The sequence below is a fragment of the Acanthisitta chloris genome, unplaced genomic scaffold (genome assembly GCF_000695815.1).
Source record: "Acanthisitta chloris isolate BGI_N310 unplaced genomic scaffold, ASM69581v1 scaffold1714, whole genome shotgun sequence".
Taxonomy (NCBI): Eukaryota; Metazoa; Chordata; class Aves; order Passeriformes; family Acanthisittidae; genus Acanthisitta; species Acanthisitta chloris.
Window position 1 is genome coordinate 46791 of NW_008670773.1, and position 15297 is coordinate 62087.

Here is a 15297-nt window from a genome sequence, read left to right on the forward strand (position 1 = left end):
CAATATTTTGCAAAGGAAGAACTTAAGAATCCTTTTTATGAGGGATGCTAACAATGGTAGTTATTTCATAAAAGAAGACTAGTTTGCACTTTTAATTCTTTTCAGAGAGGAATAGGGGATCTCTTGTGTGTTTTAGTGCACAGTGAAGATATTCTAGGATAGTATTATACAGACAAAAAATGATAGCATGTGTAACAGTGAATATAATGGACCAAGTACAGAGCTGTTGTGTAAATATCTCCACTGTTCCAGATACTCTTTTTTTTGTGAGTGGGTCCGACATGAAACTACAGAACTATAATATTTTGATAACTTAGCATAAATGCCACAATGCAGCAGTCAATTTTGAGTTCCCTTTCCTTGTTCTCTAGCTTTCATTTACTTTGAAAAGAAATTTTCAGAGGTAAAAAAGAAGAGAATTCTAGTTGAATGTTCGTAGTAAAAATATTATGTGGATGTTTTTCATCCCCAAAAGGAAGTTTGAAACAGTTGAGGGTTAAATTTAAAGGTTAAAAGAAATGCATCTTATGAAATCCAGGTAAATGTATGTCTAACCTACAGTGACAGTGTCAGAAAAATGAAATTATTTACCCTGTCTTTAGTTCATAGGTGTTTGTGGGAAACTTACATTATGATGCAGCTACTTCATAATGTTAATACAAACAAGGGTAAAAGTCTCTTTTTATGGATCAGTGTCTCTGGCTCAGATATAATTCAAAATCTCTGGATTTTAAAGCAAAGCCGAGCCTGTAGATACGAAGTTTTTGTCCAGTGTTTTGCTGTAATACTTGAAAAAATTTAGGTAACTGAAGAAAAGAGGCAAGAGCAGCATTTGCCTACTCATTCTTTAGTGCCTTTCCTGCTCTTAGTTGCATTCCTGGCACTCATTTATGTAGTTGGTATCTTTCCAATGATTTAATGCATTGAAAGTTGGGAGACAGTTCTGAGTTTATATTGAAGGTATATTGCAATAATTTATTTTCCTTCTGGTTTTTCCCCTTTACTATTCATACATTTGTTCAGATTATGTTATCAGCACTTGTTTTTTTGAATCCCATATAAATTTTGCTGTCTCTGTGGGAGAGTGTCTTGTTTTTAAGAAGAAGTTAGAATATGAAAACATCAGTTCACTAACTGCCCTATTTTTCCCTGGATTAGTACAAATTATTCCCAGCTTCTTGGAAAGCAATCTACATTTGAAAATGTCTATAATAAATTGGTATAAAGAGGCCTAATAATTTCAGTTTAAGGCGATTTCATTTACTTTAGTTCATCTGTAATCTGGGAGTTGCATACGATGTTTCTGCAACTCCTGTCAGAAATGGTTGCTGAAACTTGCAGTGTTTGCATCTCCTGTGGTTATATTGATCTAGAAACACTTAAATTCTATCAACTCAAAATAAGCAGCAAACTCGGAGTGATTCTGTGTACTCCCGTTTTCATTTCAACATGGTCATTTTAACATTTTTGTCTGTACGTTTTGTTTTCCTTGAGCAAAAGTTTTCAGATAGAAAAGAACCTGCTTGTGTATTTCAGTACAAATGGTAGTTTATGGCATACCTGAATTTTTTTTTTGGGGGGAGGAAGGTTGAAGGGAGGAAGAGGAACACTTCAAGGGGTTAGATATTCATCCTGTATAGATGGCTCAGATTCCTACTGTGCCAGTTTCTGGTGTTCGATAAGGCACACAAAGCAGTTGTAGGAGAAAGCATATCACTTGTATCCATGGTAACTCGAAAGATACTTTGGAACTCAAAAGGATAGAATAAGCCAGAGTAATAGGTCTCATTATAAGGGCAAAATACATAAAAGGTTCAGGTATATGCTTTTAATTAGTTGCCAAAAATAACTAGAATCAGAGATGATGCAATGAAACAATAATTCTTAGTGTTAGAAATGAGCAACACTTGAAATCCCCAGACGAAAGGCTTTTGTATTGCCATATCATGGGTATTCGGTCCATGAATACTAATGGGTTTGCACTGGTTTCTTACTCATGCTTAGGACATGAGAGTGCACACTGATAAAAGCTGGTGCGAGTCTCATATGACCATAAGTTTCCAAAGTTCCGTAGTGATGTTAATTCTCATGGCTCTGATGCAGCTTCTTATGAATAGCATGTGCAAAGGATTCTCTTCTGTTTTACAAGTGCACTGCTGAAAAATAAATGTAATGTGTGCTTCTATGTAGGGATAATAGAAATGTGGTTCAAAATGCAGATTAATTTGAGGTCAAAGATACGGTGTTTTTCAGACTAAGTCACTTTAATTAATTTTAAGGTAGGAAGGAAAGCAGTGGTGGAAAGTGTGAAAACTTGAATGGATGGACTAGAATTGAATTGCAGAAAACCAAAATAAAACAATGTATGAAGTACAAGGTATAGGATATTTGAATAACCATTTTAATAAAAATATTTTAATACAGTGAATAATTGTAAAGTTTTCTATTTGAACAGCAGTGTTTGTAAGGAATCCATCTTGTATTGCAGTGCAGTTCTCCACATTATTTCCTCTGTTGCTATAGAAACTAATTCTAGTGCAGCTGTGATCGCTTATCAAAATTCTAATGTTTCAATACCCATTTCTTATTTTGAGTTATTTAAATAGCCTTGTCTTAGTTTGAATCAAACTGCACATTTCATCACTGCTGAATTGTTGACTGGTCAAAATGTTAATGCAAAGTGATAGCAAGTGCTATGGGGTTGTGGATTTTTTTCTTTTTGCCATCTAAGCTAGCATACTTATGGCTAAAGTTTGAATAACAAGCAAATTAAGGCTCTTTCACTTGTTAAATTTTAAAGGTCAATATTTGCTGTCTAACATCAGCATTTTGTAATGCACATTGCTTCCTCACTGTAATCTTAATTATATTTAATATTTCATAAGCTTCAAATTGTTCCTCTTCCTGATAGGTGGCCATAGGGGGTGTGTATGTATATATGTGTGTTCACAGATATGTCTCTGTGTGTCTGTAAACTATTGTTAGGGTGCTTTTAACTTAAAAGTATATGCCTTGTTCATTTTATCAAAATAAATATTTCAGTGATACTATGTTGTCTAAAACATAGTTGGTACAAGGTATACTACAGTCACCAGTTAGCAAAGTATTCTGAATATCTTGTATCATTTGTTTCTTTGGAATTGGGTTTGGGGTCATTTTTTTGGTAGTTGTAGTGGTGAGTTTGGTTTTTTTATTGGTTTTGGCTCATTGGTGGTTTTGTTTGTTTCTAGCAATGAAGGTACTATGCTGGTAGGTATATGTATTTAATGCAGGATGCAGCAATGTAACTGTCATTCTGATTGTGAACCATGTTAGGCATCATTCTGCTGAATATGTTTCCAATTGTTATGCTAAGTTCTAAAAACTTCGCTGACATCAAATTACGAGAAAGGGTGTGACGGTAATTGGTCTGGAGACATATGTTATGTACTTGCTGCTGTTGCAGCAAAGCTGCTGAAATGTTCCTGTAGTACTTTTCGAGATAATCGCTGACTTTCTAATGAGCCTACATTAATTTCATGTAGAGTGAAATCATTTTCAATTTTGAAATTATCATACAAACATTTTGCAGCTGTAGCTGTCAGACTTTGATTACTAATTAGCTGCTGTGTACCACCTTTAAGTCTCTTATTGAATAAGCAGCATCAAACAGTAATTTCAAATTAGGTATATAAATTTTTGCTAGTAAAGAAAGGTCCATGAGAAACAAATTTTGATGGACATGCATGGTTTTACTCCATCCCAACAGCCAATAAGTTTAGTATTGTTAAGTATAAAACCATATGGATGACAATATGATTTTCCAGATAGTGTTTTGGGAAATTAAATGGGTTGAGAATGACTGATCCTTGATTGTTCAATGCTGTTGTTTTCTTGGGTGGATGACATGGAAGACCAATTCCTCTCCTGCTGTTTGCTGAGGGCTGAAGTGTCATTCTGGAGACCTTATGAGCCCTCTGTATGCTTGACCACTGTTCTCTCATCTTCATAAGCTCCTGCACAGCTCTTATGGCTGAATGAAAATATTTTTATCGGCAAGTCTCATATTCATGTAGTCTTGTCAATAAGCAGAAAACTACCTATTTTGCGAATTGTATGACAACTATGGAAACATACACCATATATTACATTTAAGCCTGGGAGAGCAGCTCGTCTGTGACAGTGGGAGGTCTCAGAAGTGCCACAAAGAAGTGCAAGAAATTGAGTTTCGAATAATCGTGTTCCTTTATGCCTGGAGAAACTTATATGAGGCCTTGCTGGAGCGAGTGGTACAGAGTGACGTGCTCCCTGCTGCTTAATCTGTGCCTCTTCTGTGAGTTCTTAGCCCTCTTACTGGGTGTGTGAAGGAAAGATACCTTGGTTTCAAAGCGTATCCGTTTCCTGTAATATCGCAGTGTCTATTTTGCCTTTCTTTTTCTGAAGGGTTGGCCCTATAAGTGGTACTAAGCATACTTTCTACAGCCACGAGTATCTAAAAAGATTTGGAGGAGTTCTTGAGCATACATAAGACAATTTTCTTTTGTTGTTGACCTGTTAGGTACTCCTGCAAACTGAAGTCATAGTAGATGTTTTTTCTAGCTGCTGGTTCTAGCTGGTTTTTATTTGGTGAAGTTATGAGGGCTCTTTCAAAATACAAATACCATTTGATTTTCCTGGAATCCTTTTTACAGAAATGCTCTTAATATACTGCAGGAAATGTAGTCCATTTTACAAGAGCAAGTCACTGAGCCAGTGTGTCAGGGAGAGAAGGGGGGAAAAAGAGCCTGAATAGATTAGAGAAATCAAGGTCCTTTGGAATCCTAGAATCGGAATAAATAATTACCACTGTCTCCGCAGTTAAAAGGAAAAACAATGATCTACCTAAAATATAAATGTAAAAATAAATGCTTATTGTGGAAAATGTCTTTGCCTCTCCTGGAATGTAACTAGCTGTGTTCTCTAGGTTGTGCAGATTTTCACCTACAAATATGGATATTCCCACCCATCAGACATCACTGATTTCTCTTTTATCTCTTTGCTCTGTTGACATTGCTTTTTTCTCAGATCTGAACCACTTTTTTGCACGTCATATGTTTTATTTTCCCCATTCCTTCACCTTTCTTCCTCTGTCATTTTTGCTTTGTTATTTTACCTGTTTGTAACTTTTCATTCCTGTTTGCATCTCATCTGTTCTTTATTTTCCTCTTTGCTCTTTTTCTCATTTCATATACAGATCTACTAAGCTTCTCTCCCTTTATTTCTGTTCTTTGTTCATTCACCAATGACCTATCACTTTTTTTTTAAAATCATTGCACCTACTTTCTCCTTCTGCCTTTTTTTTCCTTATTCACTTTACCTTTTTCCCCACCCTAATATTGTATTTTTTATTTTCTCTTCCACTACAGAGCTGGTGATATTGGAAAATTCTGTGGGGTATATCTATTAAGAAGTGAGTAGTTTCCATGTTGGTGGTAGTACACAATTCAGGTGAATTTTAGATTTATAATAATTTAAAAGGCTAAAGTAAAAATAAATAATTTTTTTTTAAAAAAAACAAACAAAACCAAACCAAACCCACAAAAACCAACTGAAGAAATGACTAGTGTACTAGTCTTAACATACTTGGTCTCAGTTCCGCTCTTCACTGGAAGCCTTCTGTGATTAGGAGCACTTCTGAGCTAGTTTCACAGCAATATTTATGACCTCTTACTTGCTCTGTACTTTAGTCCTCCATCTGTAAAAGCCAAATATGTTAATTTCTACTATTATAGTCCTAGTATTATCCACCATAATATATATTTCACTTACGTGTATTAACAGCTTCGAGGTAGCCAAATTGGGATCATATAAGCGTTTTAAGTGGCTAGGCAGAAAATTTAACTCGTGCCCTACTGAAACGGTTCATGCAGAATCGTCGTAGTGCTGCTGTGTTAGTGACTCACTCCAACAGAGTATCCTTTGCACTCAAAATTGCTGTGAAAATAAGGCAAAGGAATCAAAGCAAGCTTTGTGTTCCTATTCTGGAAGCAGTTCTTGATGGAAAGTATCTTTCATGGTTCATTTTCACCAGTTAGGAGTGAGTAATAAATAGAAAGCTAAAATGCTAGGGAACTTTATACAGTTTTTTAGGTTTTTTGTTGGTCTTTTTTTTTTTTAATTACAAGGTTCAGCCATCAAGAGGAAACTGGTTTTAAGAAACCATGAAGTTGTTGCATTTTAAGTTACAAAAAGAGTTTTCACTAAAGGAAGTAGTTGTATCTTATTTAAAATAAAAATATGGAAAAAAGAGTGATGGAATTCTGATAGTTAGGGAACACATGTAACTGTTGTATATACTGATGAATGGATTTTGTTTCTATCAGCAAATGAATAATTATTGGGATCTTAGAGGAGGTTTCTGTTTTGCTTGGAAAACTTTGGGGTTTAGTTTTTGTCAAATATAAAACGAACATGCCTGAAATGAGCTGCAAAATCATTAAAATGCTCAAGAAAATGATACATGAAACACATTAATCTTGCTTTCTAATCACTCTCTGTTTCTACATTTGAGACCGAATAGAATGAAAGCAGGAACATTACAGGAATATTAGCTCTGTATTACAATACTTCACTGGGAATAGATTTTACACCTCTGTGGGATCTTTTTCACCTTTTCAGCACTTTGTTGCTGCTCAGCTCCTGTGCTTAATACCACTGCTGTAGTACTGTTAAACTGGACTGGAACTTGAGCTATAATTTAAAGTGATAATTGTACTCAAAAGAAGTACAGCAATAACAGGAGAATATTTTCTAAGCCTACATCCTGCTGCTACTGTCTAGAGGTATGAGGATGCACACACTGGTGAGAAATGGGCATTCTCAGGGGCCTGAGATGGTTTACAGCAGGTGGAGTCTTCAAAGCTTTTATCTGTTAAGCTCTGAATTTCTCTTAAGCATCCATAAATGCTGGCGAGATAGCCGAATTTGGGTGAATTTTCACAGAGATGATAAAAGGCATTTCCTTGTCACCAAGATACTCTTAAGATTTCAAAGCTGGTTGTCAATCACTTTCAGAAAGCAGGACTTCTAGTGTATTTTAAAAGAGGAAAGAAAAAAATGAAAGGAAGGTTCTGTGAATTCATTTAACTTATTATCTTTTTGGAAGTGATATTTTTCTAACCATTTTGATAACTTGGGAGAAAAGAACTGTGAACAGAGGTGCACAGGAATACCTCCTTGTTTTTGAAGATAGGCAATGTAGTGGTCTGAAAAGCAGTGTAAAGGAAAGCTGGCTGCTTATAAAACTAGTAAAAGTGAAACAAGCATCTAAATGGAACAGAAAATAAGGTTTTCTACCCAAGAAGTTGAATGAGTATGCTTAGTATAAATTACAAATAATTTCCTAAGGAAACATAGTTATGGAAGGGAAGGCAAACAATTTTACACTTTCACTTCTTAAAGGTCACAGCTTTCAAAAAGCTTTAGAGTTGGATGTAGTCTCAGAAAATAAGAGGTTTTAAAAGTAAAAGACTTCTGGAAAGTTCGATTTATTGATATTGACATCAATAAATGAGTCAAATATTGAACCATTAGATTTAAGCATTATTTAGATGTATTTCGGACAACTGGAGAGTATAAATACAGAACCAGGTGGCAGAACTCCTTCCTTTTCAAATTAATAGAAATAGTGTATAAGGAATCAGAGAATGATACTTAAATTGAAAGCAAATTAATTCAATAGATGCTAAAGTATAATTTTCATTGAAAGACGACCAAAATATTTGGGAAGGAAACAAAAGAATATCTTTGACAGCTAGTTCACTATAATGCTTTTAATAATGTATTTGTAGTTAAAATGTTCTAAATTGGACTCATTTTGGAAAGAGAAAGCTTAGAATTTTTCACCAGTGCAGGGATTTTCTGTATTGCTCTGTAAAACAGACCATAAATTCTTACCAATAAGAAGTGCTTTATTAAGTGCAGAAAAGAGCAAATTTCTTTTTGTCAGGAAACAACACTGAGCTGTAGTTCCACAGGCTCATGATGTAAACAGATACATTAAAATAACCCTCATGCAAGTTTCAGTAACTTCTGTTTGTCTTAGACCATTTCCTGTGGAAAGAAATTGAAGTTTTAAGGACTGGACATAAAAATAATTCTATAATTCTGCATGGTTTTTTTACTTAAAAAGCAAAAGAGAACGTTTTTTTTTTTTTACATGAGTGACCAGTAGCATTAGCCTTAGAAAGTATGAAAAATGCGGTGCTAAGAACTTCGTGTAACATCAGATGCAAATGGTAGCAACATTGTTTGATTTCCACAGGTCTGGGATTAAGCTTACAGTGTATGGAATTGTCTAAATATTAGCAAGTATAAGAGAGTTATCCTGTATTGAAAAAAAACCTGAACCAAACAGATATGATTACTTTTCTTGTTTACTGGTGAATTGCCTAATGTAGAAGATAGTTCAACTAAAAGTCTAAAATGTGTCACATTAAAAAAGAAAGCTCATAAAGAATTTTTTCTGTTGTCCGTAATGACCCCCTACCACTCCTATATCCCTGTTATTTTCATTAAGCAAGACTAGTGCCATAACTCTTTTGGAAAAGAAATAGAATCATGCCAAAATAATTTGTTTTGCTGTGAAATTATATGTTTTCTGTCCTCACAAAGATGCGTGTAAGCTTTTCATTTCAAAAGAAGAAGAGGCCTGAGGTTTCATTCAATATTTAATGTTTATATTTTATACTCCTTGTAATGTGGGGTAATTCAGTCAACATAATATTTTTGGATGGCAGAAAAGTTCAAACATGAAAATTCCATTTGGACTATCTGTGCTGCCTATCAGAAATCTCTAAGGGTATTTAATCATTCAGAATAAGAAAGGTTTCTTTAATTTTTAAACATGTATTTCATTTTATGTTTTATTTAAATTGTCTTAACATTTTCATAGAACCCCTTGAAGGCTTGAAAACCTGAAATTTACATTCAATTAAAAAAATAAATCATTATGTGGCATGGCATATGTGGAGATACATTAGAGAAAGGAAAGGCACCATTCGAGTATGAAGATATTCTGATAATTACAAAATATGACTTGCAAAAATTACTGATTTATATAGTGATTGTTTGTTTGAAAGGAACTGGAAACAAGATTCCAAAAGAAATGTTGCAGTAATGTGGCCTCCCACAATAGTATGAGTTTTTTGAAAAGTAATATATATATATGAGAAACTCCAGGTTGCAAAAGTGTAGTTAATTGTGAGACAGGGGAATTAAAGCCACAAGGACAGTTGTTGTATGTTGAGAGATGGGTGTTCTCAGAATTACTCAGGTAATATGGGCTAAAGAAGACTAGGTTTGTGCTGCTGCTGAGAACCTTTGGGAAAATTAATTAAGATAGCAAAGTCTAAACACTGTAAATCTGAAAAGAACATCACCAGCTGCGTGGTGAAGTGCTGGCAGCCTAGCATGTTCCACTAGAGACCAGGGCAGGGAGGAGAAATGAGGAATATTGGAAGGAGCAAGCTCAAATGGTAACTGAAAACCTAAAGCAGTTCTTACAGTAAACTTGTGCATCTTTAAACTTTGATTCTGCCCAGAAAAAATTGACTGAAAAAAATGTGTGTATTTTCTCATAGCTATCAATTTTATGCTCCAGGAATGCTCAGTTTGGCCTAGGTTGCTGTGTCAGATTTAACTGACAGTCTCTTGAGGTTGACCCCAAGATATGTATCATCTCCCCTTGGTTTGCAATCTGTCCTACAGGGACTTAAGAAAACAGATTAACCTTCATTGTTTAACAACCAGTACTAAAAAGAAGATATTTATTTCCTTCTGGCTTAAGTGTGCTAATGACACTTTACATGATGCAATTACTGAGTGTACCAGCAAAATGCTAATCTGCTAGTGTTTGTTTGGGATTTCACTTGTGGTTCTGGTTTCTTCAGCTCTTAAGCAAGGACTTTACTACTGCCACTTTATGAGTGTTTTCACAGCCCACTAAGGAAGGAATCAAATTTATATTAAAGCAGTTAACCCTTTGAAAATGGACTATTCAAATCTGCCCATTGACAGCAATACTCTGTATTCGCCATGTAGAATTGACCAAATATTTGTTACTAAATGACTTAGTTTCATCATACTACGAGAATGCAGTCATTTCACATACTTCAGGTGGAAAACCGGATGTGGGATCTTTCTATTTGTCTTTCCTCTCTTCTAGCATTTCCTGGCTGGTAGGAACCTCAGGCTAAACCTGTGTCTCTGTATTTGTTTCTTCCATGTTTGGGATACAAGTTGGCTCGCTTTTCACCCTGTCTAGTCCAAACTTGTATGGTCATTTAATATGATTGATTTCATTGGGGGAAATTAGGAAAATTTATTTTCTATCTGATTTGAGAGTGGAAGTTTCATGGGGAAACTTGCATGGAAACAATCCAATGATTTAGATTGTCAGTGTAGCCATCTGCTTGCTAGGAGTAACTCTATAGCAGATGTTATTAACCACATCCAGTGGGTTTTGGAAGGTATTCTTTGGCTTTGTCACAGGGCAGAAGTGTGCACAAGTCTAACTGTCCTAAGTTAGTAAATGCAAGGTACAAGGTATCTTATAGACAGTGGTTCTATGTATAAATATGCAAACACTTCAGGTCATGCTTTCCTTTCCTTTCAAAAAGCCATCTGCTTGCTAGGAGTAACTCTATAGCAGATGTTATTAACCACATCCAGTGGGTTTTGGAAGGTATTCTTTGGCTTTGTCACAGGGCAGAAGTGTGCACAAGTCTAACTGTCCTAAGTTAGCACCTTAAATGCAAGGTACAAGGTATCTTATAGACAGTGGTTCTATGTATAAATATGCAAATACTTCAGGTCATGCTTTCCTTTCAGCTCCAAATGTTTTTCTCCCATACAATCAGTGATAGGCCAGCAGGCATTTACAGAGGTTCTGTATTTTAAACTTTGATACATATGTAAAATTTTGTTGACAGATTGATTGTTGAAATTAGTTGCTGCTTCTTTGTAATTTTTAAGTATCAGATATTTGGTGTTGCTGGGTTCACTTCTGTGTGTGATATCAATTTGCCTTTGATATCATCAGTCATTAGAATATTTTAATGGAATTCAAGTCTTCAGTATTTTCAGAGAGCCATAATAATAAAATCATCATTTTATTGTATCACTTCCTGTGAGGAGGGGGAAATTAATTTCGAATGAGACATTTTCACTTTCAAAATTAATTTGAAAGCTTTTATATCTTATTATGTAGAGAAAGCTTTTTTTCAAAACCAGTTATACCTGTTTAGATAGAGGTGTCCTTAGATTTTTAATCCTAGATATTTGTTTCAAGAATTTACATGCTATTGCTGTTCAGTAGACTAAAGTTTGGAAAATATATAGTTAAAAGCTGCCCTGGTGTTTTAGCTTTTTCTGAGAGTTTTGAATCATGTCTGGTTAATAAGAGTTTTCTTTTCTTCACTTCTTCCCTGCCTACATTAAAAGCACCTTTTTTGTCACACAGCCTGTACAGTTTTCCCATAGGGACATATAATGGAGTTCATCAAAGTGAAAAAAAGTGAGTCACACATTTATTTACTCATGTAAGACAACAATGGTGTTGACAGTTACCTGGACACACTTTCATTTTGTTAGACTCTGGAAAAGCTGGTAGTTAAAAAGTCTTTGCAGACTGGATTACAAGTGAAAAGAAATAAATTAAGTTCAGGGTTGGAAGGTGGTTAGTGTCTTGTTTAATGCTGTTTGTTGCCTTTTAGCAACAATGAGCAGAAATATTGTTGCTCTAAATTTGCTAGAATATTGAATTATTTAAATCATGAAAAGGAAGTCCTGTTTTCGTGGTGTAGAGAGTCAAAGGATATATATTATCATTTTATTGTGATGAAAATTTCAGTTTAGATTTTAAAATTGAGTATAGGATTCCCTACTGGCTGTTCTGCTTTCCAGCCCCATGGGACTGGAGTTTCAATGCTTAGTGGCTCTGGGCTAAGTAACAGCAGAAAACCTTTTGCAGGAGTGCTGTAACAGTGATTTGGAATCACTCTGAGTGGTAGGCTTCTCTTATCAGAGAAGAGAGGATTCCTGACAGTGGTTTCATCTGGTAGGAGTGTTTTAATTACTCCTTTGCCTTAGCTAAACCTAAGAGGAGTTCCACTAGGAGCCACTGAAATAGAGAAGGTCCCTGCATTCCCCAGTTATCTCTGAGGCCTTTATGTGCAGTAGAGATGCTCCATAATGAACTGTCCTTTTCCTGCCCAGCTTTGGGGATCTGCAGTGCACATTGGCTCCCCTCTAGCTGATGTATCTGGCATTGCTTCCCATGGGCAGTGTGCACCACAATCACCAAGTCCTAGAGGCTGTGGACATCATGCCACAGTCAGACACAGCCCAGCTTTCCGAAGGAAACCAGAGCAAAAGGGAACCTTTTGCTAAGACTCTTTGTTTCCCAGGAGAGCTACATAACTGTTCTCAGGCTTTTCTATAAAGATAACTCTTACACATACTCTGTCTATGTGTTATGCTGAACAACTGGTGATTACCTCTGAAACAGTTAAAAGGTTGATGTGCTTGGTGAGAATTCAGGACATAGTCAGGTCAATCCTGTATACAAAATGATGATGAAACTTAAATGTGCCACCTTTGTCATGTGGGAAGATCAGTTTTTTTCTTAGATGAATCTGAAATCAAAGCTTATACTGTTCTATTGTTAATACTTTCGTTAACTTCCTTGTTTGGTTGATTTTTCTGTGAGTGCAAGTGGTATGTCTGACACCAGAAAACAGTTTTGCTTTGAAATTTTTATGTATAAGGCAGTTCTTTGTGTGAGGGGTATCGAAATCTTCATTAAAACCTCTACAGAAGATGTAAAATAAATGTGATACAGGTCTTTACCTATCCTTGATATTCCTTTCATTTCAGCTACTGCACATCTTGCTCTCTTTTCCCAGTCCTAATCAACTGTATGAGATAAAAAAATGGAAATGTAATTATTTTGAACTAGCTTTCTCTATCTGTACCCATGCATCAGGTATATTTTCTGAGGAGATGTATAACCACATCCTGTAGCCATGCATCAGGTTTATTTTCTGAGGAGATGTATAACCACATTTCTATCTATCTGTCTAGTGTGAGAAGCAAAGATGGTCAGCATCAAGTATTCATCCCAAGCACAAGATTGCTCATGATCCTTTTTCTACTGTCTTTAGTGACTAGATCTAGTGTCTGACTTCCAGACACTGGATACATACCCTTTAGCTGTCCTTAACAAGTAATAAAGAATCTGAGACACCACTTGTAAAGTTCACCGGTGAGCAAAGTTCACTTGTGTGAAAAGGCTTGTGCCTGCCTTTATTAGAACCTTATTTGTCTTCAGAGTTTAATTTAATGTCTCCCTGGGGGGCAACTGCATTGGAGGTAATCAGTATGATATCGTGGATTTAGGAAGTACATTTTGTTTCCGTAATTGGTCTACATTCCACCTGCACTGAATCTGACTTAAGATATCCAAAGGTTTTGGCAAGGTAAGCATCCCTGAAATTCCAGCCTAGAATTTTTGTCATGTCATATTTGTGCTATATTTATTTATATATGGTTTGCACAATCCATTCTGACTATGCACTTAAAACTTTGCTTTTGTCTAAATTTCTTTCATCTGAGAGTTCACTCATTTCCATTCTTAACAAACCTTTCTTTTCAGTAGTATTTCTCATCTAATTTGAAACGTAAAGTAAAAAAACCACATACGTAGATTTTTAAATACTCTGTCCAGACATTTAGACTTACCATTTTCCACGCAATTGTTTCATCAGTAAATAATCATAAAGTAAGTAAAGAATTTTCACTTATTCTCAGCGAACTGCATTCAGAGGATGAGAAGAACACCTCCACTAGATGAGCTGCAGCCTCCTCCATACCAGGATGACAGTGGTTCTCCTCATCTTTCGTGCACACCGTCCGAAGTTGGAGACAGTAAATGTGAATATTCGCAGTGTAGCAACAGTCCAAGATGTTCATATAAGTGCCCAAGTGAGGGAAGCATGGGGCATGAAATAGAAAGCTTTCATAACAAAGGATACGAAGAGGATGTCCCAAGTGATAGCACCGCTGTTCTTAGTCCAGAGGTAAATGAAAAGAGTTGTGTGTTCTGAAGCACCATGCAGTGTGCACACCTTGAGCGCCTTCTTTTTCTAAAGATGAGTGCACAGTTACATAGGCACGAACACTGCAGCTCATTTATTTTTAAAAAAATAGTTTGTCAGAAAAAATTACGACAGGATTTCATGTTGTTCAGATTGTTATAGTTACCTTTATGGCACCTTAACTTTGAAACAAGCTCCCAGTAATAGTGAATTATTTTTTAAACCAGTCAGGGAACTTCATCACACTATAAGGACTGTAGTCATAATTTTTCAAACAACTCAAAAAAAGAAAAATTCTGTTAATGCTTTTCAAATTGAACACCCCGTAATGTAAAACAACTTTTGTGAAAAGAAAAAGAATATTACAAAGTTGTTTTTTTAAAAATGGTTGATGTGGTATAGTGATTTGGTCATCTTAATTTTCCTATTTTCTACTATAAACTGTAATGATATCTATTTATTTTTTCTGTGAAGAAATGATCTTTTCTGACTCTCAATTCTTTGAAATGTCTTTAACAACCAGTTACTGAACTGATATAAATGAGTAAATCTAATTAGCGATGTCATGTGCAGAAGAGGCTCTTTTTCAACAACCAGTTACTGAACTGACATGAGTAAATCTAATTAGTGATGTCATGTGCAGAAGAGGCTCTTTTTTTTTTCTTTTCTTTCAGAAGAATGAATTCCCATAACTATGTAGCAACCAGGTCAAAATAAGAATGTTTTTTAACTCAAAAGGCTTTGTTGTGGCATCTATTCATTCACATAAACAAGTGTATCTTTGATATTATAAAGATACACTTGGAATACAATTGTTTTACATACTTGGAATAACTTATTGTGTGAGCAGTAGGCTGACCTGTACTTGTAAATATTTTGTGTTTCAGTGTCACTATCAAACTGATGGAACAGTATAGGGGATCAATATTTTGTTCAAAATCTGAAGTGTCATTAAACAATCTGAATTTAAAGTTTAAAGTACAGTTTTAGGGCTGATGCAGTTTACAGAAAGTTCAGAAGGCGTGTTCAAAACAGATGCATCTTGCACAGTTCCAGTAAAATTACATAAATAAAGCCATGATAGTGAGTGGCATCCCAGCCCATGCCAGGGGGGCTGGAAATAGATGATCTTTAAGGTCCCTTCAACCCAAACCATTTGATGATCCTATGATAATTTTTGGCA

General features: G+C 35.4%; 1 protein-coding gene across 2 annotated transcripts in view; it reads left to right on the forward strand.

Annotated features, from left to right (window-relative positions):
- SYT14 (synaptotagmin XIV) overlaps positions 1 to 15297 on the forward strand; it is a 57075-nt gene that overhangs the window by 19653 nt on the left and 22125 nt on the right. For both annotated transcript variants that reach the window (XM_009073787.1, XM_009073788.1), the window contains exon 3: positions 13828 to 14096. In XM_009073787.1, coding sequence (XP_009072035.1) covers positions 13828 to 14096 — 269 coding nt within the window. The remainder of the gene's footprint in view (positions 1 to 13827; positions 14097 to 15297) is intronic.